This window comes from Gossypium arboreum, chromosome 10 (assembly GCF_025698485.1).
Source record: "Gossypium arboreum isolate Shixiya-1 chromosome 10, ASM2569848v2, whole genome shotgun sequence".
Taxonomy (NCBI): domain Eukaryota; kingdom Viridiplantae; phylum Streptophyta; class Magnoliopsida; order Malvales; family Malvaceae; genus Gossypium; species Gossypium arboreum.
In genome coordinates this window covers 44,060,632-44,087,420 of record NC_069079.1, presented here as the reverse complement: position 1 = coordinate 44,087,420, position 26,789 = coordinate 44,060,632, and the positions used below count along the sequence as shown (strand labels likewise).

Here is a 26,789-nt window from a genome sequence, read left to right as displayed (position 1 = left end):
ATGGGTTTTTAAAGTGAAGGTCATTGGATAGTAATTAGACCATTATAATAGTTTGGACAAAAATACCTAAAGGAAGGTAAAACACCATAGTATTTAATTAAGGGCATTTTGGTCATTTAGTTATTAAAATGAATTAAAAAAAATTAAAAGCCAATTTTTATCCATCTTCAACCCCTTGGCCGAATTTCACATGAGGAAGACATAGATAGGGTTTTTGAAGCTTCCAAGCTCGATTGTAAGTCCATTTTAGCCTCATTTTTAATGTTCTTTACGTTTTTGAAGTCCCGGTAACTTGATTAAGCTTATTCTAGCAATAATTTAACCTAGGGTTTATATTTGGAAAAATACCCATAGGTGAAATGTGTTTATTTTGATGTTTTATGGTAAAATATGAAGCTTTAAATTGTGTTAAACAACTTTTGCTAAGCGATTTTACGTGAAAACGAGTAAAATGACATAATCGGTAAAAATACCTAATGTTTATAATTACATGTTAGAGTGAGAATTTGATGTTTCCATAGAAGGAAAAAATGATCAGCATGTCATAAAACATAATAAAATAGGATGAAGTTTAATTTCTGAGCCTTGGGGAAAAAGTGTAAATATGTAAAAGTTTAGGGGCAAAAATGTAATTTTGCCAAAGTTTGAGTTAAGGACTGTTTTAATAAATGTGTGTATTAAATAAGCTAAATTTGTTATTATAGATCAAGAAGAACAAAATCTGGAGTTAGACCTGGGAAAGAAAAAGATAGTGGACTAAATCGATATAGTTGATCGTATTTTGTTTCGAGGTAAGTTTGTGGTAAATAAATGTAATATTCTATTATTTTATGTTAATGTTGTTAATTTCCAGCATGTGTAAATTTATTTTATGAAATTATTCAAAGAAGACTTGATAAACCGTAATTTATACATATTTTTATCCTATGCTTAGCACATTTATGGACGGTTTCTCCTTAAAATTGGTGAAATTGATGCTCCTAATCCTTTAATTTCATGTTATATACTTAGGTCGGCATAGGAGAGTAAAAAGAGAGAGAAACGGGCTGGAAATGGAGAAAATAGACCTACGTGGGAGATCAACACGGCCTGGACTTACTCACACGGACGTGTCACACGGCCGTGTCCCTTTGGTAGGATTGAAGCATGACATACACGGGTATACTACACGCCCGTGCCTATTCAACAGCCTTGGCATAGGCTGGAGTAATCGCACACGGGCGTGTCTCTGCCAAGCCCAAGTATAACCCTATTCGAAAAAGGCCAATTTTGGGGGCTCTTAGGCAATCTAAAGCATATTTAAACACCTGAGGAGGCACTTAGAAGGGGGACGGAGAGAAGGAAGCAAGGAATTACTCAAGGAAAGCCGATTGATCCATCTCAGAAGCTGGATTCGTCATCAAGACTGAAGATCTTCCTTCAAGTTCCTTCATGAGTTTTGGGTTTTCTTATATTTTGTTATCTTTATGCTTTTGAGATGTTTTCTTTCATAAGTATGAACTAAACCCCCTAAATACCTAAGGGGAATGAAACCTAAGACGGATCTTGTTATTATTATCTGAATTGTATGATAAATATTTGACCTGTTCTTAATTATGTGTTCTTAATTCTTGTTTTGATATTCCAGAATATTGATTCAAGTTAAGCTCTTATTCAGAGGAGGAATAGACCCTGTCTAAGAGTAAATTTGTCATAATTAAGCAGTGTAGATTGCACGCCTAGAGATAGGGTGATAAGATTTTGCCGGATTAGGGTGAAACCTAATAAGGGACTCCATAGATCGAGTTAATGCAATTCTAGGGTGTTAATTAGAAAGAGATTTCAATTATTCAACCTAGGGTTAGATGTTATTAGTCTCGAGAGAGATAATAATATAACTTAGGGATTTCTACGGATCAAGTCAAATGAATAAATCGTCTGATTCAGAGTCAAATAATAAGTGAAGTCTAGGTGGATTTTTCCTTAGGTATTGTCTTAATCAATCGAATTTTCCCAAAAGTATTTTCCCAAATTTTCTTTCTGTGCATTCTTAATTAGTAATTAGTTTAGATAACCAAACCTCTTAATTTTTAGGCTAGATAATAAAAAGGATGTAAATACTAGTACTCGTAGTTCCTTTGGGTTCGACAATCCGGTCTTGCTGAACTATACTACTGTTCGATAGGTACACTTGCCTTAATCGTGATAATAAGTTAGTTTCAAGAATGATTCTTTCATAAATCTTTAAAACCTGTCACGAATATCACATATCAAGACTCAAGCATGAATTGACGGATAAGTAATTTCAGAAAGTCCCGGTTGAACCTTAGGAATGTGTAGGATACAAATGTCATGACATTAGGGTTTAAGGATACCATGCAAGACCATGCCAAGGCATGGCAATTGGTAAGGTTTCTAAGGTAAGGATATCATGTAAGACCATTTCAAGACATGGCATTGATAAGTTACTATAAGGCAAAGGTCACATGTAAGATTGGTGAGTTCATAAGGCAAGGATACCATGTAAGACCATGTCGAGACATGGCAATGGTAAGTTTCAAAAGGATACCACGTAAGACCATGACAAGTCATGGCAATGGTAAGGTACCAATGTATCCTTAGTATTCCAAGTGGTTCAACGGGAAAATTTAAAGAGAACATCAAGGTAAGGTAAGGTAAGACGAGTTATACTAAAAAGGTAAGACAAGTTCATGCTAGAAGAGCAAAGGTAAGTATATAATGTTCATGTATGCTTGATAAGGAAAAAGATAAGTAAAATGTATTAATAAATTTGATTAAGTAAGTAAGTATTTAAGTAAGTGAGTAAGTGAAGAAGTTCAAAATATGTCTATGACAATTAATGAAGTTGCATTAAGTAGTATCATTCCAAGTAGTAAGATAATTCTTATGAATGTTGTTATTTATTTGCATGCAAACTTACTAAGCTTAATGCTTACCCCATTTATTTTCCTTCTTTTTTTTATAGTTTTTTCAAGCTAACTCGGGGATTGTAAAGTACGTCGGAGGTCCGGGCACACTATCACAAGGATTATTTTGGTATAGCTAGACGTTTCATTTTGAGAATGACATGTATAGCATTGTAGCCATTTTGTGTGTATGATCTTATGACATGGCTAATGAATGGTATGTAAATGTTTTATAATGATTAGCTATTGGAATGGCTAATCAAGGACATGTTTGGTGTTATGTATGCCTAAATGCTAGTTATTCCATGAAAATCATGAAAAAGGTGAAATTAGCTTTAAAACAATATCAGACAACAGTAATGACATGAATTTGAAAAATCATTAAAAATAGTAGAAATGGATTTAGATAGTGAATAAGATATAGAATTAAATCTTATTGATACTATTTCCATATGAAAGAAACAGAGTAAATAAAGGAGTTGTATTTTATGAGATATTTAAATTTTGGTGAGACAGGGTCAGAGTAATTTCTGAATCCTCTATTCTAACTTTAGAAATTCACTAAAAATTGTAAAAAAAATAATTAGGAGTTATACTTTATATGTATAGATTTCTTATTGAGTCTACTTTTAAGAGAAATAAATGGCATGGTTATTTGAATTTTGTATAGGGAGAAGATTAATTCATACTGAATAGAGGTCAGAGCAGCCAAACACTGAAACAGGGGAAACTTTAACTAATAAACTGTACTAATTGACTAGACCAAAAATTATGAAACAAATTTAGTAAGAATATATACAAGTCTAGTCTCAGATAAAATTTACGGATTTGAATTTTGAGTTTCGTAACTCGAGTTATAATTTATTTAGTGGCTATGATGCAGATGGACAGTTTATTTATGAAAGATGAAATAAATTGTTTTGATTTGTTTAAGTGATCAGAAAATTTTTATTGAGTCCGGTTTGTTCACGGACCATTTCAATTTCATGTTTTAGGGTCTCGAGGACCCTTTTTAGGGACATATTGAATGAATAAAACTAAATTAATTTTAAAAGTAAATTTTTTATGCCCCGCATTAGTAAGCTAAGTCCGGTAACACCTCGTGCTCGACTCTAGCGACGGCCTCGGGTAAGGGGTGTTACATATATTACCATTCTTTTAAAAATCATGAGTGAGGGAAAATTTTGGGAAATATATTTTGATCTCTTCAGTAGATTCAACAATAATCATAACAAATTTTAATCATGATTCTTATATAAAAACACAAATAGGGATTTTGGATCATTTTATAATTCTTCTTCAACTACTTAAATTTACCACATATGTTCAAATTATTTCAATTCATATAAATGAATAATTTCCGATAATTTCAATATGCTTCTAGCATTCTAAATCCTTCAAGGATTTTAATATAAACTTTACTATATAGTGATTTATAAAGTTTGTAACAACAACCATTAAACGCAAGTAAAATCTTTTATGAATTGTCAATTTGATAATATATCTAAAGGTTATTGCATCCACCACAAAAGAATATTATATCTTTTCATAATCAACACCAGTACTTAGCGAAAAACTTTATATTTTATTCCGCTTTAGCAAAACTACTTCATTTGCACCCTCATTGGCTTTATACCTTTAGATATTTGGACTACTGGTCCAAAAACTCCTCGAATTTAATTGTACTTGAGTTGCGTCTTTCTATTTTGATCAATTTATTCCATATCTATATTTCTTAATAGATTTATTCAAGATCCTCCTTTTATTTCATATTTCAATAATAATATTGCATGCAAAATCATTGCCGACCACTTTTATTATTCGGTTCCACATTTTCTCTAATTGACACAACTTATCGAGATCTTTTATTTTGATTATTTTAAAATTTAGTTTCAGGTACTTGAATCTCTTCTGAAGTTTTACTTATTAGTTATGTCTTGGGTCTCTTATGAAACACCTGCCTCCACTATATGACCATCTAGAAGAATTTTTCATATTTGGAACCGATAAATCTATATAACAACTGGTTATTTTTATTAAGTTTGTAAATACATCTAATAATTAACTTGTAATGAGTTATCATTATTGAACTTCTGATTCAAATTACTCTCCCCCTAACTCATTATAAGTTATTATTTCTCTCCTCCTAATGTAAAAACTGACAACTCATGTCATATTTAAATCTCGAATTAATAGCTCAAAAATATTATAAGGAGACTCATATAAATATACATTCCCAATCTCTTATTATGAACCATCTTTGTGTGTTGTGGTGGAGTAGTTGGAACATATACAGTACATCCAAAAATTTTAAGATAGGAAATATTTGGCTCTTGACCAAAAATAAATTGTAATGAGGAGTATTTATAATTTATTGGCTTGATGCGTACAACATGTAAATCAATACAATCTCATGTTGAAATAGAAAGTTTTGTTCTCATAAGTAATGATTTAGCTATTAGTTGAAGGCATTTGATAAACAATTCAGCTAAATCATTTTGTGTGTGAACATGAGCTACAGGATGTTCAACTTTTATCCCAATTGACATGCAATAATCATTGAAAACTTGGGATGTAAACTCACCAACATTAGCAAGATGAATTGCTTTAATTGCATAATTTGAAATTAATCATTTAAACAAGCAATCTTGCAAACAGCAGGTTGCGAGTTGATAACGCATGTGATTATTTTGTAGATGCATCTACCAAAATCATATAATATCAAAACCATCCACATGGTGGATGAATGAGACCATATTCATTTCAAAAATGTAATACATTAAATCTCAACTTTATTTAGTGAGTTTCTAAGAACCAATTTTTATTGAGAACAAGTAACAAAGGAGAATTCTTTAAATTAAAGAATCTTCTGGTTCTTTAATGGATGTCCATATAAATTCTCAATTAATTTTCACGTCATATACGATCCAGGATAGTCTAACTGGTCATGCTAAGTAGTAAACGCATTTGTATTAGTAAACTTCTGGTTTGCTTTAACATGTGTTTCAATTATACTAAATTGTAACAAATTGATAATTTTATTGTCGTTCTTAATTTTTATTTTGTATCCACATTAAATACTATTGTGACATTTACTATTGGAAATGTCAAAATCACTCTAGATTCTATAATGCCACTAAGTCAATAAATATAATTTTCAAATAATTATATGCAGTATTCGCTTCAGGGAATATGCCAAAATCTTCAAATGCCCAAAAATCTATTAATAGCAAACTTTGAGAGTGGATCTTATTTTCCATGTGTATAACAGGTACATAACTAATGACTTTTCATACATAAGTTTTCTCTCCTACAAGTTCTCATTAGTAACATTTTACCACATAATTTTAATTGAGAACTTATTCTGAATACTGTAGAGTTATACTCACAGTTTTTAAAAAATACTTGCAACTTTAGATGCATCCAACCGTAATAAGTTTTAGATAGAATATTGCTCATGTGTAGATCTTTCACAGTAAAATATTTTGCTTTCAACCCTTTAATAGGGATGATGACAAAAGAAGATCACAAAGATAATCACAATCAATTCAATTTAATAAAAAGAGTAATCAATAACTCAATCCTCCCTTTTCATCCTTTCAAAATAGATATTTTTAGCAATAGTGATTCATATGAAATATAATATTTTCCTAATTCAAAATCTCAATATAAGATCCATTATAAATATCTTTTAAAACCAATGGATTAACCATCACAAGATATTAATATATTAGCTCTTCTAGAGCTTTGACTAATTTTGTACTATCAAATGTTGAAATAATATTTATTTGTTTTAGTACCAAAAAGATAAATACTTTCTATCTATAATGATAGAATTTATTACTAAATTCTCATATCCTTCCTCAAAGAATATTAACAAAAACAAAATATCATATGTGACCAATACTATTTCATATCACATTGATAACATAAGTTATCTTTACCCTTTGAAGAGTTATGTTGAGAACTCTTACTGTTCTCTTATTTATTACTACATTCCCACTTTTAGTGGTCCATTTTCTTTATGTTTACATTTACTTCGGGGAATGCAACAAATCTAGTAGAACAAACTTATAAACATCCCAATAGATTCTTTATTTCATAATTACCATCGCAAACATGCGTGAGATTTCAAATCAAAATCTATCTATGCATGTTGTCATGATTAGTCTCCAATTATAATAAACAATAAATAAAACATAGTAAAATATACTTGAAGATTTTTAACATCATCGTCATCACTAGAAGGTATGAAATAGTTCGAAAATATTTTTGATTTCATATGGATAACGATATCAAATCTTTCACCATCCTTAAGAATAAAAAGTAAAATAAGTTAATCAAAACAATGATAACATATAATGAAAGAAGAATGAAAATAATAATCAGATATGAAACATTAAATAAAATAAACTTCCTATAAAAACTTTGCATCTTGCTGTCAAAGAAATTAAAAATCATGGAGGATAAATTTGATCGTCTATAAAAGGAACTATCACAATAGGGAAAATAAAGAACAAAGAAAATATGAAAGCAATAGAGAATGTACTTTATTAATTGAGGGGATGATTTACAATGCTTCATCAGAGTCTCTATTTATAGGCATAAGAAGTATAAAAGAAGTAGAGATCTAATTCTAATAACTATTAGAATTTAAAGTATATCAAAACTTTATCTTGATCATGATGGACATTCACTTAATAAAATATTCATAACAATTATAAGTTTTTTTCAAAAAAAATACATTTTTATATCGAATCTATCCTTACTTATAAGGTTAAAATACATACAATCTCCAAGTTGGCGATTTCATACAATTTAACTAGTACCTAAACATATTAGACATGCAGATGTGGCACTAATGACCAATAGCGTGGTGACACATGACAATATCAGATTTTAACATGTGACAAAAATAAAACGTGTTGTAACACTATTGGTCGTGAATGTTATATCAACGTATTCCAACAATTACCTAAAAAAATATTAAACCAATTTTGAAGTTTGACAAATTTAATAAGAAGTATGTATAAACTCCTAACATCGGAATATATTAACCCTTGGAAGTATTAAACGGAAAAATAAGGATTGAAAGTCCCTATGATTCGGCTGCTTCAGAAGCGAAATGGTTTGCTGAACCAGTAAAATACAAGACTACAGCATCCTTGGGTTAAACTAATTATAATACAGACAAAAAGGTTTGACAAGCATTTGGGTTGGCGATGCAAACCGAGCACCTAACTCCCCATAATTTTTTATTTCTTACCCGCCACACAAACCACAACAAGGCCCTCCCCTCGGTTCTTACATTGGCTGCCTGCTAATTACGGCGCCTGTCCTAATTTTTCTCATAAACCACTCCCTTTCTTGTCCCTTAATATCCCTCTTCGTCCCTTTCTACTCTATATAATGCAGCTTCTCCTCTGCAACACATGCATCAAGTTTTTTCCACCTTGGTTGATTTGGTTTTTATAAAACATGGTTACCTCTAACCCTTTCCCTGCCGTTGAAAAATGTCCATCTGTAGGCCGAGAAAAGCAAACTGTGGTGGCTGACATGGACGGTACCTTGCTCATAGGCCGTAGCTCCTTCCCATATTTCGCTTTGGTTGCCTTCGAAGTTAGTGGAGTCTTGAGGCTCCTTTTCTTGCTCTTAGCTTCACCGCTTACCGGACTTCTTTACTACTTTGTGTCCGAGTCCGCCGGCATCCAAGTTCTTATATTCGCAACGTTTGTTGGGATGAAAGTGAGCGACATAGAGTCGGTGGCACGAGCAGTGCTGCCCAAGTTCTACTCCAGTGATCTGCACCCCGAGTCGTGGAGAGTTTTTACCTCGTGCGGGAAACGTTGCGTCCTTACTGCGAATCCTAGGATTATGGTGGAAGCATTCTTGAAAGATCTGTTAGGGGTTGATATGGTTTTAGGCACTGAGATAGGAACTTACAAAGGTAGAGCTACAGGATTTGTTTGTAAGCCAGGGGTACTCGTTGGGAAGAACAAGGCGGATGCTCTTAAAAAGGCTTTCGGCGAGACGAAGCCAGATGTTGGACTTGGAGATAGGCACACTGATATTCCCTTCATGGCAATGTGCAAAGTATGTAATTAGCAAAAACAAGTTTTCGAATATACATATATATACATATATATATATATACATGTACACGATCAACTATCCAATACATGGAAAAATATTGCAGGAAGGTTACCTTGTGCCACCAAATCCAGAAACAAAGGCAGTTGCAATCGAGAAGCTCCCAAAACCTGTAATTTTTCATGATGGACGGCTTGTTCAAAAGCCAACACCTCTGACTGCTCTTCTGATAATTCTGTGGACCCCCATTGGTTTCCCCCTGGCCTGCTTGCGCATTGCAGCAGGGTCGCTCCTCCCAATGTCGATAGTCTACTATGCTTTTTGGGCACTTGGAGTTCGAATCACTGTCAAGGGAACCCCGCCTCCACCAGTCAAAAAATCAACCGGTCAATCTGGTGTCCTCTTCATTTGCTCACATAGAACCTTACTTGACCCAATCTTTCTTTGTACTGCTCTTGGACGCCCTATCTCTGCAGTCACCTACTCCATCTCTCGTCTCTCCGAGATCATCTCACCCATCAAACTTGTTAAACTAAGCAGAGACCGAGCAACGGATGCCGCCATGATTAAGAAGCTGCTTCAAGAGGGAGACCTAGCTATCTGCCCCGAAGGAACCACCTGCCGTGAACCATTCCTTCTTAGGTTTTCATCTCTGTTTGCTGAATTAACTGACCAGCTTGTGCCGGTTGCCATGGTGAACCGTATGAGCATGTTTCATGGCACCACAGCCAGAGGATGGAAAGGGATGGACCCCTTCTACTTCTTCATGAACCCTACCCCAGCATATGAAGTAACCTTCTTAAACAAGTTGCCACCAGAGCTAACGTGCAGCTCAGGAAAGTCCAGCCATGAGGTTGCCAATTACATCCAAAGGGTGATTGCTGCAACTCTTTCATACGAGTGCACAAATTTTACCAGGAAAGATAAGTACCGGGCCCTGGCTGGAAACGATGGCACTGTGGTTGAGAAACCTAAGCTTCCAGCCAATAAAGTGATGGGATGTTAATCTAATATGTTGTTTCCAAGTGATTTATATCCGAGTCATGCTGATGAGAATCTTGACCTAAAGCTCAGTTCAATACTCCTAGTTTGATATTCAGCTAGAGCTCAATTGAGTATGATTTTCTAAGCTCAATTCTGCTCAAGATGAAGTCAAATTATTCGAGTCGTTTGCTCCATTTATATAGTCAAACTGAAGAATAAGAATGAAAATTATTTATGTATTGCAGTGAACGAGTGAATCTGATGAGATTGCAAGAAACTAGTATGCATAGCGAGTGGAGCCCTCTAGAAATTTGGTTCATTATCTGTTCAAGGCTGGTTGAATGTAAGCCATCTTTCGTAATGGTATGATTGAATGTTTCAGTGATTCAACTTTTCATTATGATGCTAAGTGAACCTTACCAGAACCATGTAGAAATTTTTGTAATGGTATGAATTGATTTGTGTGAGCCAACTTTTCGCAATGGTTTATGCAGAAAATGCAACTTCGATATGCTTGAGCAAAGCTTTATTAGAACCACGCTGAAATCATAGGCATCCTTTTCCCTTTAATTATCACTTTGATAATACAACAAAGTACAATAATCAGTATTCGTCAGAAATTTTACAATTTTAACCTGTCCGAGAATGAATAAAATGATCTCATTTTCAAATTCAAAGCAATTGCACGAAATGCGTATGTCTTATCCATAGTTAAATTCCAACAAGCAATTAGTGTTCATTGAAAAAAATGCAGTCATTTCCGTATCCGTAAACCATACAACCAAACTCAAAGCAATTGTTTTACATGAAGCCAAAAATGAATTAATGAACTCAACAACTTTACTCTTCAAAGTACTCAAGTTCTAGCCATATTACTTCTTCCTCGGTGCGGGTGAGCCGCACTGGAGTTCACCTGTGTAGAACAAACTACTTAAAACTAAAATTTGCAGGAAAAACATGGTTTTTACTTTTTATACAGCTTCAAATAAACCAACAATATGCACTATGGTTGCTTGTACAGCTGTACCTTTAGGTGAAAGATTTACATGTATGTTTCATTAAGGAAAGGCCTACACACAAGGCCTCGAAGAGCTACGTTAGGATTGGATTTAGCTAAATTAAGCAACTTGAAGCCATCAGTGCAGGCAATTGTTGCACCACCTGGAAGTGAAGCTCCTCTCTGTGATGCAACAGATTGCAAGTAACTGCCCAGGACATAATCAGCCAGGAAGCAAAGATTATTATACTACTTTCAAGTGGGAATGATTAACATAACTACTAATTCTTAGCTGCATCTTTTAAATAAACAAGCCTTTACTTCAAACGAAACAATGAAAAAGCCCACTTCCTTGCAAGAATAGACGACTAGCCGAACTAGTCAAAGACCCTGTGGCAAAATTCCTTTGCCTAAGATGACCCTACTTGCCTAAAGAATGAAAAGGGAACTTGCAAACATATTTCTCTTATAAAGGAAACAACATTCCTGTCATTTGGCAAACTTTCTAAGATCTGATGGACCATGGTTTGAATGAATCATCCTGACGGGTTATTTTTGCAGTCTAAGACGCAAGCATGTAATCACTGTAAAGAGCAGCTAAAACTGCTGAGCAACAGAATTCTGCAGAGCCGTCCATTCACTGACCCGCATAATACCTCCTACAGCAGAAATTATATCCTGGTAAACAAAATCGACACCATAGATCAGAGCAAATTCAGTTTGTGTAGTCTGTGAGTGTGCTCATAAAGGTGTGGCAGCAATATTTTAGACCATTAGGGTATGAATTTGGTAAACTAGACATACTGTATTTAATCTCAAACCCACCAATTTGGTAAACTAGTTTAAAATTGTTTTACCTGATAAGGATTAAAAAACTTTCTTTGAACCATTTCTCTTTGTCAAATTTAAGATCTACATAACACAAACATGAATCCATTTCACTTAGCTTTAAGGAAGACTTACCGTCTGATATGCTGGATGCGGCTGAGGGAGACATTGGCAGAAGACCACATGTAACATCCTTGACAGACTGGCAGCAAATAAGCTTAACCTGGAAACAAAAACTCACCAGACATTAGAAGTAATCCTTTTTTCATATATTCCTAAACTATACAACTAAAGCATAAGCATTTTAAGAAAAGAGAGAATCAAATAGGCACCTGCTGGAGTTGCTGATTGAGACCAGCCAACTGCTAAGTGAAGTGTTGAAGTGTTGAGGATTTGCCCACAATATTCTCATTGGTGCTGAATACAGGCTCCAGTAAGCAGAAAACAACCATCCCAATGGAGAAAGGATGGGGTACAGATTACAGCTGCAGACAGAATAGAGTCCCCACAATTTTCCCCCCGATTTTTAGGTTTTCAACGTTACCAGCAGCAAGATTTTCACTTGAGAGGTTTGAGAAGAAATTCTACTCAAAAAGATCACTGGTGAAAAGTGAAACATGGTGTATAACATTTGTTTCTTTCATACTTAATGTTTACAGTATATCGGCTAAACTGAAAATAGAACTTAACACTCATTGTACTTTCCAAAACTTTTAACTTATCACAACAGTCCAAGTTGGCTATGAACAAATTGATTCAAACTCACAAGTGACGATCTTTACACTATCTGTGGAACAATTCAGATCAATATTGATTTTTCAGATCGTAAGATCAGATCCAAAAACAAGGTAGCAGTGCATAAATCTGCAGAAAAGCCCTTACTGACCATTTCCGTAAGAAGTTCTGTTGCCTTTAAGGTATAGCTGTTTCGAAGAAATCCTTGGATCATTACATTATAACAACAGCTATTAGGCAAACAATCATTATCTCCCATGCTCCTAAATAACTGGTATGCTTCATCTGCTAATCCCTCATTGCAAAATCCATTAACCATTATAGCATATGTGTAAACACTGGGTTTTAAACTATTCACCGAGAGTTTATGAAATAATTCCTTTCCAACTTCAATATGCCCAGCTTTGCACAAGCCATCAATTAGGATATTATAACAGACAATACTGAGTTCCAACTCGCTGTTCCGCATTGCTTGAAAAAGTTTCAATGCCTCTTCGAGTTTACCTCTTTTGAATAAACCATCCAGCAGAATATGAAAGGTCACTATATCTGGAACTTGTCTAGAAGCAATCATCTTTCTGAAAAGTTCACATGCAGTTGAAATTCTCCCTAATTTACACATACCTTGCATAAGAGTGTTGTATGTGACAGTATCCGGGACTGGTCCTTTTCGAGATATTTCATGAAAGAGTTCCATTGCTTCGTCAAACCTTTCAGCTTTGCAATATCCGTTGATCATGATGTTGTAACTACGTATATCAGGTGCACAACCCTTCTTAATCATCAACTGTAATACTTCTCTAGCTTCGTCCATTCTATTTCGCAAGCAATGGTCTTTTATTAATGTATTATAAGTAACAACATTTGGCTCAATGCCTTGCTTTCTCATTGTGTCAACAATATTTTCAGCTTCACAAACCATCCCTTCTCTGCAATGCGCATCAACCAATATATTATATGTGATAACATCAGGTTCGATGCCTCGCTTTCTCATTATGCCAACAATATGTACAGCATCAACAATCATCCCATCCTTGCAATGTGCATCGATCAATATATTATACGTGACAATATTAAGTGAAATATTGTTATCCACCATTTCATTCAAAAACCTTGTTGCCTCCCTCTGCTGGCCCGAATTACACATAGCATGAATTAAGCAATTGTAAGTAACGGTATTTGGTCTAATGCCCTTAACCGTCACATGAGAGAAGAGATCAAGAGCCTCATTTAGTGATCCTATCTTACAAAGACAGTCAATGACAGTGTTATATGCTACAATATTGGGTTCAAAACCTCTTTCTTCCATCATTCTTAGAAACCTAACAGCTCGATCAGTATTCCCGGACCCAGTTTTACACAACCCATTAAGTATTGTACTGTAAACAATTAAATTAAGTTGATAACCTTTTTCAACCATTTCATCAAACAATTTCACAGCCTGAGAAATCTTACTTTGCCTACAAAGCCCATTAATCAAAGTGGAGAAAGTTACAACACTAGGCTCAACCCCTAACTTCAGCATTTTCCCCAAAACAGAAAACCCAAAATCAATATGACCTAATTGACAAAAGCAATTAATCAAGATGCTCAAAGAATAAACATTATGGGGAACTCCTAATAATTCCATCTGGCTACACATAAAAACAACAGTGGCATAATGTTTCATTCTAAAAATGGCTCCTAATAATTGGGTGAATTCCACAATGGAAGGCTTTGGGTGCTTCTCAATCATCTTATTAAATAAAGTGAAAGCATCATCAACATTATCAAAGCTATCATACTTTTTTCGCTTTCCCCTCACAGACATGGAATTCTTACTCAAAGCATCGATGTGGGTAGCAAGGGTTTTAAAAGAATAAGAAATAGAAGAGTGGAAATTATAACGATTCTTTCCACCATTAACAATAGAGCGAAGAAATAAAGAAGAATTAAGCTTACCCATATCTTGAAAATAAGCAAAATGAAAAAGCAAGAGCCGAGGCGGCACTGCCAGAAGAAGTTACGTTCGATACTCAAATTTAGAGGTCTGGGGAGGGTACGGATCGGATGGAACTTTGTTGTTACTGGTTTGAACTAGTTTTGGTTAGCCCTCATCATCATTAGAGGTGTGCATGGGCCGGGCTACCCAGTCCCGGCCCGAAGGCCCGCCCGAAAAATGAGAGGGTTCGGGTAAAAATAGAGGCCCGAAATATGAATTTGGGTAAAAAATTAGGCCCGTTTAAAAAATGGGCAAAGCTTGAGTAAAAATTTTTTGGCGGGCTGGCTTACCGACTGAATTATATATTAAAAATATTTTTTTTATTTTTAATCATATTTATATTTTATTTTCAATTTTAATATAACAATTTTTATTATATTTTTAATTTGTGTATTGTTTTAAGAATTGTTTTAGTTTTATTTTTATTTATTTCTTGTTTTAATATTTGTTTTATGTTTTTAAATGTATTTGATTTATTATATTTTAAAAATTTTTATTTAATAAAATAAGCTAAAAAAAATTTAATATGGGCTGAGCTTGGGCTTAACAATTTTATTTCGGGTCGGACTTGGACAAATTTTTAGGCACATATTTCGAGCCAGGCTAGGCTCGGGCCTAAAAAAAGGCCTAAAATTTTTTCTGAGCCCGATTCTTACCCGGCCCGACCCGACCCATGCACACCTCTAATCATCATCATGTCAAATCATGATATTATTTGGGAAAAAATATATACTAAAAAAGATTTTTGGATAAAAAGAATAAGATTTATTTTATAGTTTAGTACAAATTTGTAAAAGAATTATTATTTTTATTGTTTTGTATTATTCTCTATTATATTACTATTATTTTATCATTTATGTTTGGATAATATATATTTTTTGTTTTATTATTGAACCTATTTTAATATTATTTAAGTATTTTTTTATTTGTTGAGGTATCTTATGTATTATATTTTTAAAATTTATTTTTATATAAAAAATTTAATCTGGCGGATCGAGCTAAGCTCAAGTTTTAATATTTTATTTAAATCGGATTTAAATAAAATTTTAAATTTATTTTTAGGTGGGGCATAAATTTTGACTTGATTCACCCTATAATCAACTCTAATTTTGGTGATGGAGGTTAGGTTTTTGGTGGTTTTTAAAGCCATATACATTGCAAGCATTAACCAATATTTGGCTGGAAAAAAATTACGCTTAACCACTTCTTTTATTTAGTTATCTAAATTTATTTTTCAAAAATATTAACATAAAACATACCCCCAACTAAAAATCCATTCATAAAATCTCTAAACATACACCATAGAAATAGTGAGAAAACTATATGTTAGAATTAAGTTGCTCGAATCCTTATTTAAGTAAAATATAGTGGTAAAATAAAATAAAAGAAGAATATATATAGAATTACACTTCTTTTATTTCATTTTAGAATAAGGTTTTTTAAACCTTATTAAATTCTATCTATTTGATATTGATTAGAATAAGGTGTTTCAGTCTTACTAGAATATGGCTTTACAAGCCTATAAATAGACATAGTCTATTCCTCTTGTATTAAAATTCGAATTTGACATAGTAAATTTTCTTCTCCTCTGCCCGTGGTTTTTTTCCCGAAAGGGTTTCCACATAAAAATTTGTGTTTTTTATTTTTATTTTATTTTATTTTATTCACAAATTGGTATTAGAGCTTCTGGGTTGTTCATCTCGATCACGGTAATGGCGTCTTTGAAGTATGAAATTTCGCTGTTGGATCGCAACACCAGATTTGCGTTGTGGCAAATTAAGATGCAAGCAGTTCTTGCACAGATGGATCTGGAGGATGCCTTGCTAGGGATAGATAAAATGCCTTCGACATTAACAAATGAAGAGAAGAAGCGTAAGGATCAAAAGGCGTTAACACAATTACATCTGCATTTATCCAACGAAATTTTGCAGGATGTGATGAAAGAGAAGACCGCCGTTGCATTATGGAAGAGGCTAAAACAATTATGTATGTCGAAAACTCTAACAAGCAAGTTGCATATGAAGCAACATCTTTATGCTCATCGTTTGGAGGAATGTGCGTCTGTACACGAACACTTAACAGTGTTTAAAGAAATTCTCTCAAACTTGGAGGCCATGGAGGTTCAGTATGATAAGGAAGATCTAGGGTTGATTCTACTTTGTTCGTTGCCCCCGTCTTATTCAACCTTTAGAGACACGATTTTATATAGCCGCGAGTCTCTCACAGTTGATGAGGTTTATGATTCTTTGACCTCGTATGATAAGATGAAGCATATTATGGTTAAACCCGACTCTCAGGGAGAGGGTCTCATTGTTCGTGGGAGACAAGATCAGAATGCTGATGATGATTGTGGAAGGATACAGGAACAGAATCCTCGCGGTAAATTTAAGGGTAGAACAAAGTCTTCAAACAGAGGTAAAACTTGTAACTTTTGCAAGAAGAAAGGGCACATTAAATCTGAGTGCTATAAGCTACAAAATAAGATTAAAAGAGAGACTGCGAATCAAAAGAGAAAACAACCAGAAAATTCCGGTGAAGCTGATGTTGTAGAAGACTACAGCGATGGTGAACTTCTAGTCGCTTCTGTCGATGATTCTAAAGTAAGCGAGGAGTGGATACTTGATTCAGGCTGCACCTTCCACACGAGTCCCAATCGGGATTGGTTTACAACTTACGAAACAGTGTTTGAAGATGTTGTTTTGATAGGAAATAATGCTCCGTGTAAAATTGCAGGTGTTGGAACAATTAAAGTTAAGATGTTTGATGGAGTTGTCAGAATATTTAGTGACGTACGACATGTTCCAGAATTGAAAAGAAATTTAATTTCGTTGAGTACTCTTGATTCAAAAGGGTACAGATACACAGCTGAAAGTGAGGTTTTAAAGATTTCCAAAGTGTCCCTTGTTGTGATGAAAGGGCAGAGAAAGATTGCCAAGTTATATGTTTTACAGGGTTCTACTGTTACTGGTGATGCAGCTATTGCTTCCTCTTCCTTGTCAGATGATGATATTACTAAACTTTGGCATATGCACCCAGGGCATATGAGTGAGAATGGCATGGCGGAATTGAGCAAAAGTGGGCTTCTTGATGGGCAAGGAATTTGCAAACTGAATTTCTGTGAGTACTGTGTTTTTGGGAAGCAAAAGAGAGTTCAATTCACTAGAGGAATCCATAACACGAAGGGAACGTTGGAGTATATTCATTCTGATTTGTGGGGGCCATCCAGAGTGCCTTCGAGAGGTGGAGCTAATTATATGCTAACCTTTATTGATGATTTTTTCAGAAAAGTTTGGGCGTTCTTCCTGAAACAGAAAAGTGATGTGTTTTCCGCATTTAAGTCTTGGAAAATTATGATTCAAAAACAGACGGGAAAACAGATAAAATACCTCCGCACAGACAATGGCTTAGAGTTCTGTTTTGATGAGTTTAATAGATTGTGCAAGTCAGAAGGGATCATGAGACACTTGACAGTTCGTCATACTCCACAGCAAAACGGCATTGTAGAAGAATAAACAGAACGATCATGGAGAAGGTTTGATGTATGTTGTCAAATGCCAACTTACCGAAGTCATTTTGGGCAAAAGCAGCCTCTACTGCATGTTTTTTGATCAACCGATCTCCATCCGTTGCCATTGAGAAAAGACTCGGAAGAGGTATGGTGCGGTAATCCCGCTAATTATTCGATTTAAAGATCTTTGGGTGTCCTGCGTATGCTCATGTTGATAATGGAAATTGGAACCGAGATCTATTAAATGCGTTTTTCTTGGTTATAAAGCTGGTGTAAAAGGGTATAAGTTATGGTGTCTTGAAAATAGAAAAGTTGTGATTAGCAGAGATTTTTTTTTATGAAACTGCTATGCTACCTAACTTATCTCTTAAAGACTCTTCCAATAAAGAAAATCAAAAGCAGGTGGAGCATCAAATTAATACAGAGTCAACTCCTCAAGCCAGAACAAAAATTGAGAATAGAATTGCTTTTTCACCACAATACTCTATCGCCAAAAACAGAACTAGAAGAGAAATTAAACCTCCAAAGAAGTATGCCGAGGCTGATCTAGTTACTTATGCTTTAAATGTGGCTGAAGATATAGATGCGAATCAAGAGCTATCTAATTATTCTGAGACGGTTAGCTGTGAAGACTCAGAAAAGTGGATGTTTGCTATGCAAGAAGATATGGAATCACTCCACAAAAACAGAACATGAGACCTTGTGAAACTTCCTAAAGGTAAAAAGGCTGTTAGTTGTAAATGGGTGTTTAAAAAGAAAGAAGGGACTGCAGGAGTTGAAGAACCCAGATATAAAGCAAGGCTTGTTGCAAAGGGTTACTGATCAAATTTGAGTGGACTTCAGATGTGTTCTCCCAGTTGTTAAGCATAGTTCGATTCGAGCTTTGCTTGGTATTGTGGCCATGCATGATTTGGAGCTTGAGCGGTTAGATGTAAAAGCGCATTTCGCATGAAGAACTTGAGGAGGATATTTACATGCAACAACGAGAGGGTTTTATAGTCTCGAAAAAGAGGACTATGTTTGCTTCTTTGAAAAAGTCCCTTTACGATTTGAAACAGATCACCAAGACAATGGTACAAGAGGTTTGATTCTTTTATGACTTCTCATGATTTCAAAAGAAGTAGTTTTGACAGTTGTGTTTACTTTAAGAAAAATAGTGATGGTTCTTTTGTGTATCTACTTCTTTATATTGATGACATGTTGATAGCAGCAAAAGATAAAGGAGAGATAAGAAAGGTCAAAACCCAACTAAGTAAAGAATTTGAAATAAAAGAGTTAGGACCAGCAAAGAAGATACTTGGAATGGAGATTCTCGGAGATAGAAAAACAAGTAAATTGTACCTAAGTCAGATGGAGTACATTGAGAAAGTTCTTTGTAGGTTCAATATGCAGAGTGCTAAGCCTGTTAGTACTCCTTTAGCAGCCCATTTCAGACTTTCATTAGTTTTATCTCCACAATCAGATGATGAGATTGAGTACATGTCACATGTTCCTACTCTAGTACAGTGGGATCTCTCATGTATGCTATGGTTTGTTCACGTCTAGATTTATCATATTCAGTCAGTGCAGTTAGCAGATAATGGAGAATCCCGGTAAAGAACACTGGAAAGTAGTTCAGTGGATTCTAAGATACTTACGAGGTACTACTGATGTTTGCTTACAGTTTGGAAAAACTAGAGATGGAGTCATTGGGTATGTTGATGCTGATTTTGCTGGAAACCTCAATAAAAGAAGATCTCTCACAGGTTATGTCTTTACAATCGGAGGTTGTGCAATTAGTTGGAAAGCCACTTTGCAAACTACAGTCACTTTGTCTACCACTGAAGCTGAGTACATGGCGATTACTGAGGCTTGTAAAGAAGCTATTTTGTTGAAGGGACTCTTTAGTGAACTCAATGAAGACCTTCAAATCAGCACAATATTCTGTGACAATCAAAGTGACATCTTTCTTACAAAAGATCAAATGTTCCATGAGAGAACAAAACACATTGATGTTCGGTATCATTTTGTTCGTGATATTATTGCTCATGGTGATATTGTTATGAGCAAAATTAGTACTCATGAAAATCCTGCAGATATGATGACTAAGTCACTTCCTATAACCAAGTTTGAGTATTGCTTAGACTTGGTTGGTGTTCATTGTTGAAGTTAAACCCTTAAGGGGTTTTGTGGCAGACGTGGAGAACTTGTTCGTTGAGAGTTTGCAATGAAGAACTTGTTCATTGAGAATTTGTGTCAAGGTGGAGATTGTTAGAATTAAGTGACTCGAATCCTTATTTAAGTAAAATACAGTGGTAAAATAAAATAAAAGAAGAATACATATAGAATTACACTTTTTTTATTTTATTCTAGAATAAGGTTTTTTTAAACCTTATGAAATTCTATTTATTTGATATTGATTAGAATAAGGTGTTTTAGTCTTACTAGAATATGGCTTTACAAGCCTATAAATAGACATAGTCTATTCCTCTTGTATTAAAATTCAAATTCGACATAGCGAATTTTCTTCTCCTCTGCCCGTGGTTTTTTTTTCCCGAAAGAGTTTTCACGTAAAAATCTGTGTGTTTTTTATTTTTATTTTATTTTATTTTTTTCACACCATATCTTACATACACCATGAAGTTTCTCTCGATAAATTCAAAAACTCTAAACTTCAAATGGTGCAATTACTAAGGAACTAAGCTCGAAAGTTGACGTCCCACTTCATTTTATTGAAATCATTTATTATATAATTTAATATATAAATTTTGATTTGGTGTAATTATGCATATGAAATTTGAATTTCGATTATATTTATACATAAAATTTTGATTTTGATTCAATCTGTATATATTTAAAAAATAAATAAATACATTTATGTTCATATTAGATTAATCTAATTATTTGTGTATGCAATATATTAACATAAAATTATGTTAACTTGCTAATGTTGTCGATGATTTGTGAAAATTAAATCAAATCAAAATTTCATATATAAAATTACACGAAATCAAAGTTCACATATGACATTGCATATTAGTTCATATATAATTTTGATATTTATCTTATGAAAAATCAAAATTTGGGGTCGGATTTTGTTTTAAATTTAAGGAAAATATAAGACAATAATCGGAAAGTAGAGCAAAGTTCTCACCCCCACAAATAGAAGAACAAAAGGTGGATAGCCATTAAAATCGATCTTGAAAAAGCTTATTATCGAATTCGTTGGGATTTCATTGCAGCTTCACTTCAGGCAGCAAGTATACCTAATTTCCTTTGTAATGTCATTATGTCGGCTATTTCTAGTTCTACTATGCGGGTTCTTTGGAACATGGTGTCAACGCAGAAGTTTAGGCCAACAAGAAGAGTTTGACAAGGATGTCCACTTTCACCTTACCTTTTTATTCTTTGTATGGAGTGGTTAAGGCATGGTATTCATACAGCCATTGATAATGGTAAATGGTCTCCTATCTAGTTGTCTAGATTAGGTCCATCTTTGTCCCATCTCTTTTTTGCAAACGATTTGATTCTCATTGGTGAAGCAGAAGAAAAACAGGCGAGGGCTATTAAAGAAGTATTAGATATGTTTTTTTCTTCTTCGGGGCATAGTGTCAACATGCAAAAATTAAGCATTTTCTTCTCCAGAGGCGTTCAAGAGAACTTTAAAGGGCGTATTAGCAGGTTGTTTGGGTTTCAGATGGTGCAAAATCTCGGCATGTATTTAGGAGTCCCTCTCTTTCACGAAAAGGTAACGAACAACACCTTTTGTTTTGTTGTGGACAAGGTGCGAAGCAAACTTTGTAGTTAGTATGCTAGACAATTCTCCCTAGCTAGCAAAGTAACATTGGCGTAGTCGATCTTATTCTCTATCCCAAGCTTCTTTATGCAATCGATGATGATCCCTAAGGGCTTGTGTGACAAGATTGAACGAATGGTTAGACAGTTTATTTGCGGTCCTGTAATGGTACTAAAAAAAAAACCTTGGTGAGTTGGGATTCGGTTTGTCAACCCAAACAACATTATGAGCTTGGTTTAAAGTCATTGCAAGATCACAACACTTCATTTATGATTAAGCTGGGTTTCAATATCGTTTCTAACTCGTTTGCTCTGTGGGTTAAAGTTCTCAAATCAAAATATGGGGTTCAGGAAGGATTGCCAGAGACTTTATTAAGGGGAGGAAGTTCTTTTTTTGTGGAGATCACTGTCAAAGGTATGGCCTCTCCTTCATGAGAATATTCTTTGGTCTGTTGGAGATGGTAAAAGCATTAACTGTTTGAGAGATCCTTGGATACCAAAATTTGGGCCTTTGTGTAAAAAGATACCTCCTAATTCTACTTTGGACATGGAATGCACCTTAGTGATATGGTTACTAAGAATAGTGATTGCCATTTCGAGTTATTCCATCTTTTGGGTTTCAGATAATGTAATTAGGCAGATTGTGGGAGTCCCTCCTCCCCAGTCAAAGCTGGGTGTTGACAGAATTATCTGGGGAGGTACCACGTTTGGTTCTTTCTCCATCAAAAATGTGTATGGAAAAATACAGGGAGACTCATGGAATTCGAAAGAAGTTATTTGGTAGTTACTGTGGAAGTTTCAAAAACCAGAAAGGGTGAGATTTTTCTTATGGCTTGCGTTTAGACAAAGGTTACTCACCAACGTAGAAAAGATAAAAAGAGGAATAAGAATTGGTCCTACTTGTGGAATTTGTGGGCATGAGTATGAAGATGTGCTACACACCCTCCAGGATTGTATTGCAACAAGGGATTTTTAGAATCATTTAATCCCATCAGGTGAGCTTCCTACTTTTTACTCTGGGTCTCTCTTTGAATGGATGAAGCATAACATCATAAATCAACAAATTGTAAATTTAGCGAAACGGGTTAATAGGCATTGTTTGTTCAGGATTATAATTTGGCGCATTTGGAAAAATCGACTTTTTTATAAAAATAACCCAAAAAATTAATTAATTACATAAATGACCTATTTTTTAAATTAAACATGTAAATAAACTAAAATCTACAGTAAAAATTGGTGGAGCCAAAGAGTTTGGAGGCCACCAACATACCATGTCAGTAACCAGGAAAAAAAATAATTTTTTGATGGAGCCATGTAAAATGGTGCCACATGTATAAATACTAGGGAAATACAACAATTTCTAAAAAATATGGAGGACTTTAAAAAAAAATTCATTTTCTGGTGGAGCCAATTAATTTGGTGCCACCAGATTCGCCTGACACACCCACCCTGTTACTTTCTTCTTCTTTTTTTATTACTTTTTTTAACTTTTTTTCCTATTCTTTCTTCTTCTTTTTTTTACTTTTTAAGTTTTATCTTTTCCTTATTTATTTTATTTATTATTAATTTTAAAAACTTGAAATGTATATTTGAAATGTTTTATAATATATATTTTTAAAATTTTAAATATATATTTTTAAAATTATTTTTAAAATTTTAAATATTATTTTTAAATATTAAATATATTTTTAATAATATAAAAATTTAAATATTTTAAAGATATAACCTTTCAAATTTATTATTAGTTTTATAATATTTTAAATATTTTTAATTTATTTTATAATATTTTAAATTATGATTTTTAAATTATTTTAAAGATATTCAAATCTTTTTTAAATTCTATTTAAAATTTAAAAGTAATATTTTATTTAAAAAGTGAAATTTAAATTACTTAAAAATAAAAATATTTATTAAAATAAATTTATTTAAAAATATATATATTAAAAATAAAAATTTAAATCAAAATTAAGAATATATATTATAACTGGTCACATCATGTTAGTGATATGACCAGACATAAACTTCAATATTAATTAAAAAGGGATGAATATTATATAAAGGAGTTTGGTTTCCCCTTCAGAAGAAGGAAAAGAGGAAAAAAAAGTAAGTTACTTAAAATTTTTATTTTTTTATATTTTATAGTTATTGTAATATAATAATTAATTATGTTGTATTTATGTTTTTTATATTATGCAGATATCAAAATGTCTCCTGAAGCAAATATGAATCACACTTCATCGAGGATCAACGAAATAGTAAAATTAATTATAAATTAAATAAAAAATCGTTTTAGTTTCTCTTTTTTTCTTGCTAAGCACTACTTTACTCGACCTGTTTTGATTGCATGAAACTGATTTCTATTTAGTTATTATTATTCCTTTTAACTATTTTCTTGCATGAAATTAATCTCTTCGTGTTAGTTATAATTTTTAATTTTAGTACACATTCATAAATTTATATATTAATTTTTTAATTTTAGTACACATTCATAAATTTATATACTTAATATATATTTTTAATAGGTAAAGACAAAAATATTTTCTTAATATATTTAAAATTTTAAAAACTTAAAAAATAAATTTATTAAAAATGTTAAGTATAACCAATTTATATATTAATATATTTTAAAATTTTAAATATATTAAAAATGTTAAGTATAACCAATTTTAAAATTTTAATATATTCAATATATATTTTAATAGGAATAGAGGAAAAGATTTTTAATATATTTAAAATTTTAAAAACTTAAAAAATTTAAATATATTAAAATTTAAATATGTTAAAAGAAAATGTTGAGTATAACCAATTTTAATTTTTAATAGTTGAATATATTTAAATATATTAAAATTTTGAACATATTTAAAAATTTAAGTATAACCAATTTTAAAATTTTAATATATTTTTAACAGTAAAGACAAAATTTTTGTAATATGTTTAAATTTCTAAAAGGAAAAGGGTAGGCAACTTTGAAAACTGATGGTGCCAATTTTTGGCTCTACCAAAAAGGAAAATTTACCATACAAGATTTAATTTATTATTACTTATTTAATTTAACTTAAATAAAAATATTTAGAATGGCTACGTTGGTATAGTATAAGTGTGATGTTTTTGTTTTCTCAACCTTTCTATTTTAGTCTTCAATATATAATTTTATGTTTAAATTATATAGATAATTGATTTATCATATTTTTATAAAAAAATTACCATACAGGATGGGTATCGGATTTTGAGGTCGTGGTTTCATTTTCCCAAGTACGATCCGGACGAGCGGATCATGCCATACTTATAGTTGGCAGGATTTGGGGACGTCGCATTGATCCGGAGGTTTGACCTGAGGGCGAACTTAATATCCGCCTTGATTGAGCAGTGGTGTACGAAGATGTCGCTATGCAACTTGGGTTATGAGTTGACGGTGCCATGGTCACAGGTCGAAGCAAAGTGTTGGAACCTTTAGTACTATGCCACAGATTGCTTAGTTGGTCCCCTAATGATGGGGAACAGAATTTCACATGCTTGACATTGACATGGTTGAAAGCAAATTTTAAGGAGTTATCGAGCACTGCCACTGAGTACGAGGTGATGTGTACTGCTCGAGCCTATATTATACAGCTGATCGGAGGTACTTATGCCGAACAACATGTCTAATAGAGTCCACTTAAAGTACTTGCCTCTATTGGAGGATTTTTCTCGTGCCGGTAGTTACAGTTGAGGATCAACAGCGTTGGCTGCATTGTACTATGAGTTTTTTCGAGTAACAACACATGGGGTTGGTAACATGGCTGGGTCTGCTACAGTCTTGGGCTTTATACAGGATGTCGTTTCTAGCGGCTGTTAGGCACCAACCATATTCATGGCCACTTATAAATAGGAAAAAACAAAATTATACTTAACATTTAACGACTCATAAGTGTGGATAATATTTTCCAAAGTTTAACTGCTAACGTGTTTGTTTCGATTTCAGATGGGCCACGTCTCCGGGAATTGGTACGAGCCAAACTTTAATCATTTACCGCCAAATGATAGAAGCGTACGCTGGAGATAAAGTAATATATATTTATATAGTTTAAGTAACATTGATTTAACTTATCCACTTGCAGTATGTGATGTGACTTGACTCATTATGTTATATTGTACAGTTCTTGGGGATGTTGTATTTTGCACTGAACATTGCAACCCTTATTCCTCAATGGGTTCACACTGAAGCCCATATGTGGTGCATTAACACGCCGGTGCTCAACTTCTCAACTGTTGAGTGGTACAACATAATCGAGTTATGCGACAATTTGGGTGTAGACAATTTATGCCGGTCGAGCCACAACAATTTGTTGATGTCCACGGTAAGACCATGAGGGGGAAACATACAACAGATTAGAGTGTGGAACATCAATCTTATGTAGCACTATGGAATGCCCGGTACGATAGGCGGCCTGAGATGTACTCCTACATGTTTGACTTCAGTCCCTTGACTGAATACATGCAGTGGTACATGACTCAATGGCGCGTTTATTTATATGGTGGACAACTTATGATAGTACCGGGTCACGGCTATAGACGTAGAAATCAACCTATGGGGGAGCTAGGGGATTAACATATGCCGGAGCCCGACTCGGAGGACCAACCTTTGAACACATCGGACCGATGGGTTGGTGCTTTTTGTGATGAGTCGCAGAGCAATTCATATCACTCAGACATTGGCGGTTCAAGTTCATATCACACAGACATGGGCGATTCGAGTTCATATCACCCGGATATAGGCGTTTTGAGTTTATTTCACCCAGAGCAATCACCGATATCATTTGATATGTTCGGTAATAACATGTACTCCACCCCCGCCTTAGGCCACGTTCAATCCAGTTGTCGTTCCTCCTAATGTGTATAGTACACCCCAACGTCCACCCCGTCAATGAAGGCTCGTAAACTGCTATACCCCGAACGACGATAACACTCCCGGTTCTTTCCAATTTTGAGTTTTGTAAATTTCAAATG

At 33.7% G+C, this 26,789-nt stretch overlaps 2 protein-coding genes across 3 annotated transcripts; one reads left to right on the top strand and one right to left on the bottom strand.

Moving 5' to 3' along the window:
• Nucleotides 1-8,346: 8,346 nt before the first annotated feature.
• LOC108489163 (glycerol-3-phosphate acyltransferase RAM2-like) lies at nucleotides 8,347-10,454 on the top strand. Its single transcript, XM_017793488.2, has 2 exons — nucleotides 8,347-8,999; nucleotides 9,103-10,454. The coding sequence occupies exons 1-2, from the start codon at nucleotides 8,385-8,387 to the stop codon at nucleotides 10,000-10,002; spliced, it is 1,515 nt and encodes a 504-aa protein (XP_017648977.1). The 5' UTR covers nucleotides 8,347-8,384; the 3' UTR covers nucleotides 10,003-10,454.
• Nucleotides 10,455-10,696: 242 nt separating this feature from the next.
• Nucleotides 10,697-14,618, bottom strand: LOC108489162 (pentatricopeptide repeat-containing protein At1g63330-like). 2 transcript variants are annotated; one of them, XM_017793487.2, is made up of 3 exons: nucleotides 12,138-14,618; nucleotides 11,941-12,028; nucleotides 10,697-11,655 (listed from the first exon to the last, which is right to left on the bottom strand). In XM_017793487.2, the coding sequence occupies exon 1, from the start codon at nucleotides 14,483-14,485 to the stop codon at nucleotides 12,605-12,607; it is 1,881 nt and encodes a 626-aa protein (XP_017648976.1). In that variant the 5' UTR covers nucleotides 14,486-14,618; the 3' UTR covers nucleotides 10,697-11,655; nucleotides 11,941-12,028; nucleotides 12,138-12,604. The 2 variants fall into 2 exon arrangements, with proteins under 2 accessions (XP_017648976.1, XP_052876074.1); XM_053020114.1 differs by having other exon boundaries at nucleotides 10,697-11,636; nucleotides 12,138-14,612.
• Nucleotides 14,619-26,789: the final 12,171 nt, after the last annotated feature.

Coding starts and splice junctions, on each gene's coding strand:
- LOC108489163 (XM_017793488.2), top strand. CDS start 8,385: ATGGTTACCTCTAACCCTTTCCCTGCCGTTGAAAAATGTCCATCTGTA. Junction 9,000..9,102: donor CCTTCATGGCAATGTGCAAA/GTATGTAATTAG, acceptor AAAATATTGCAG/GAAGGTTACCTTGTGCCACC.
- LOC108489162 (XM_017793487.2), bottom strand. CDS start 14,485: ATGGGTAAGCTTAATTCTTCTTTATTTCTTCGCTCTATTGTTAATGGT.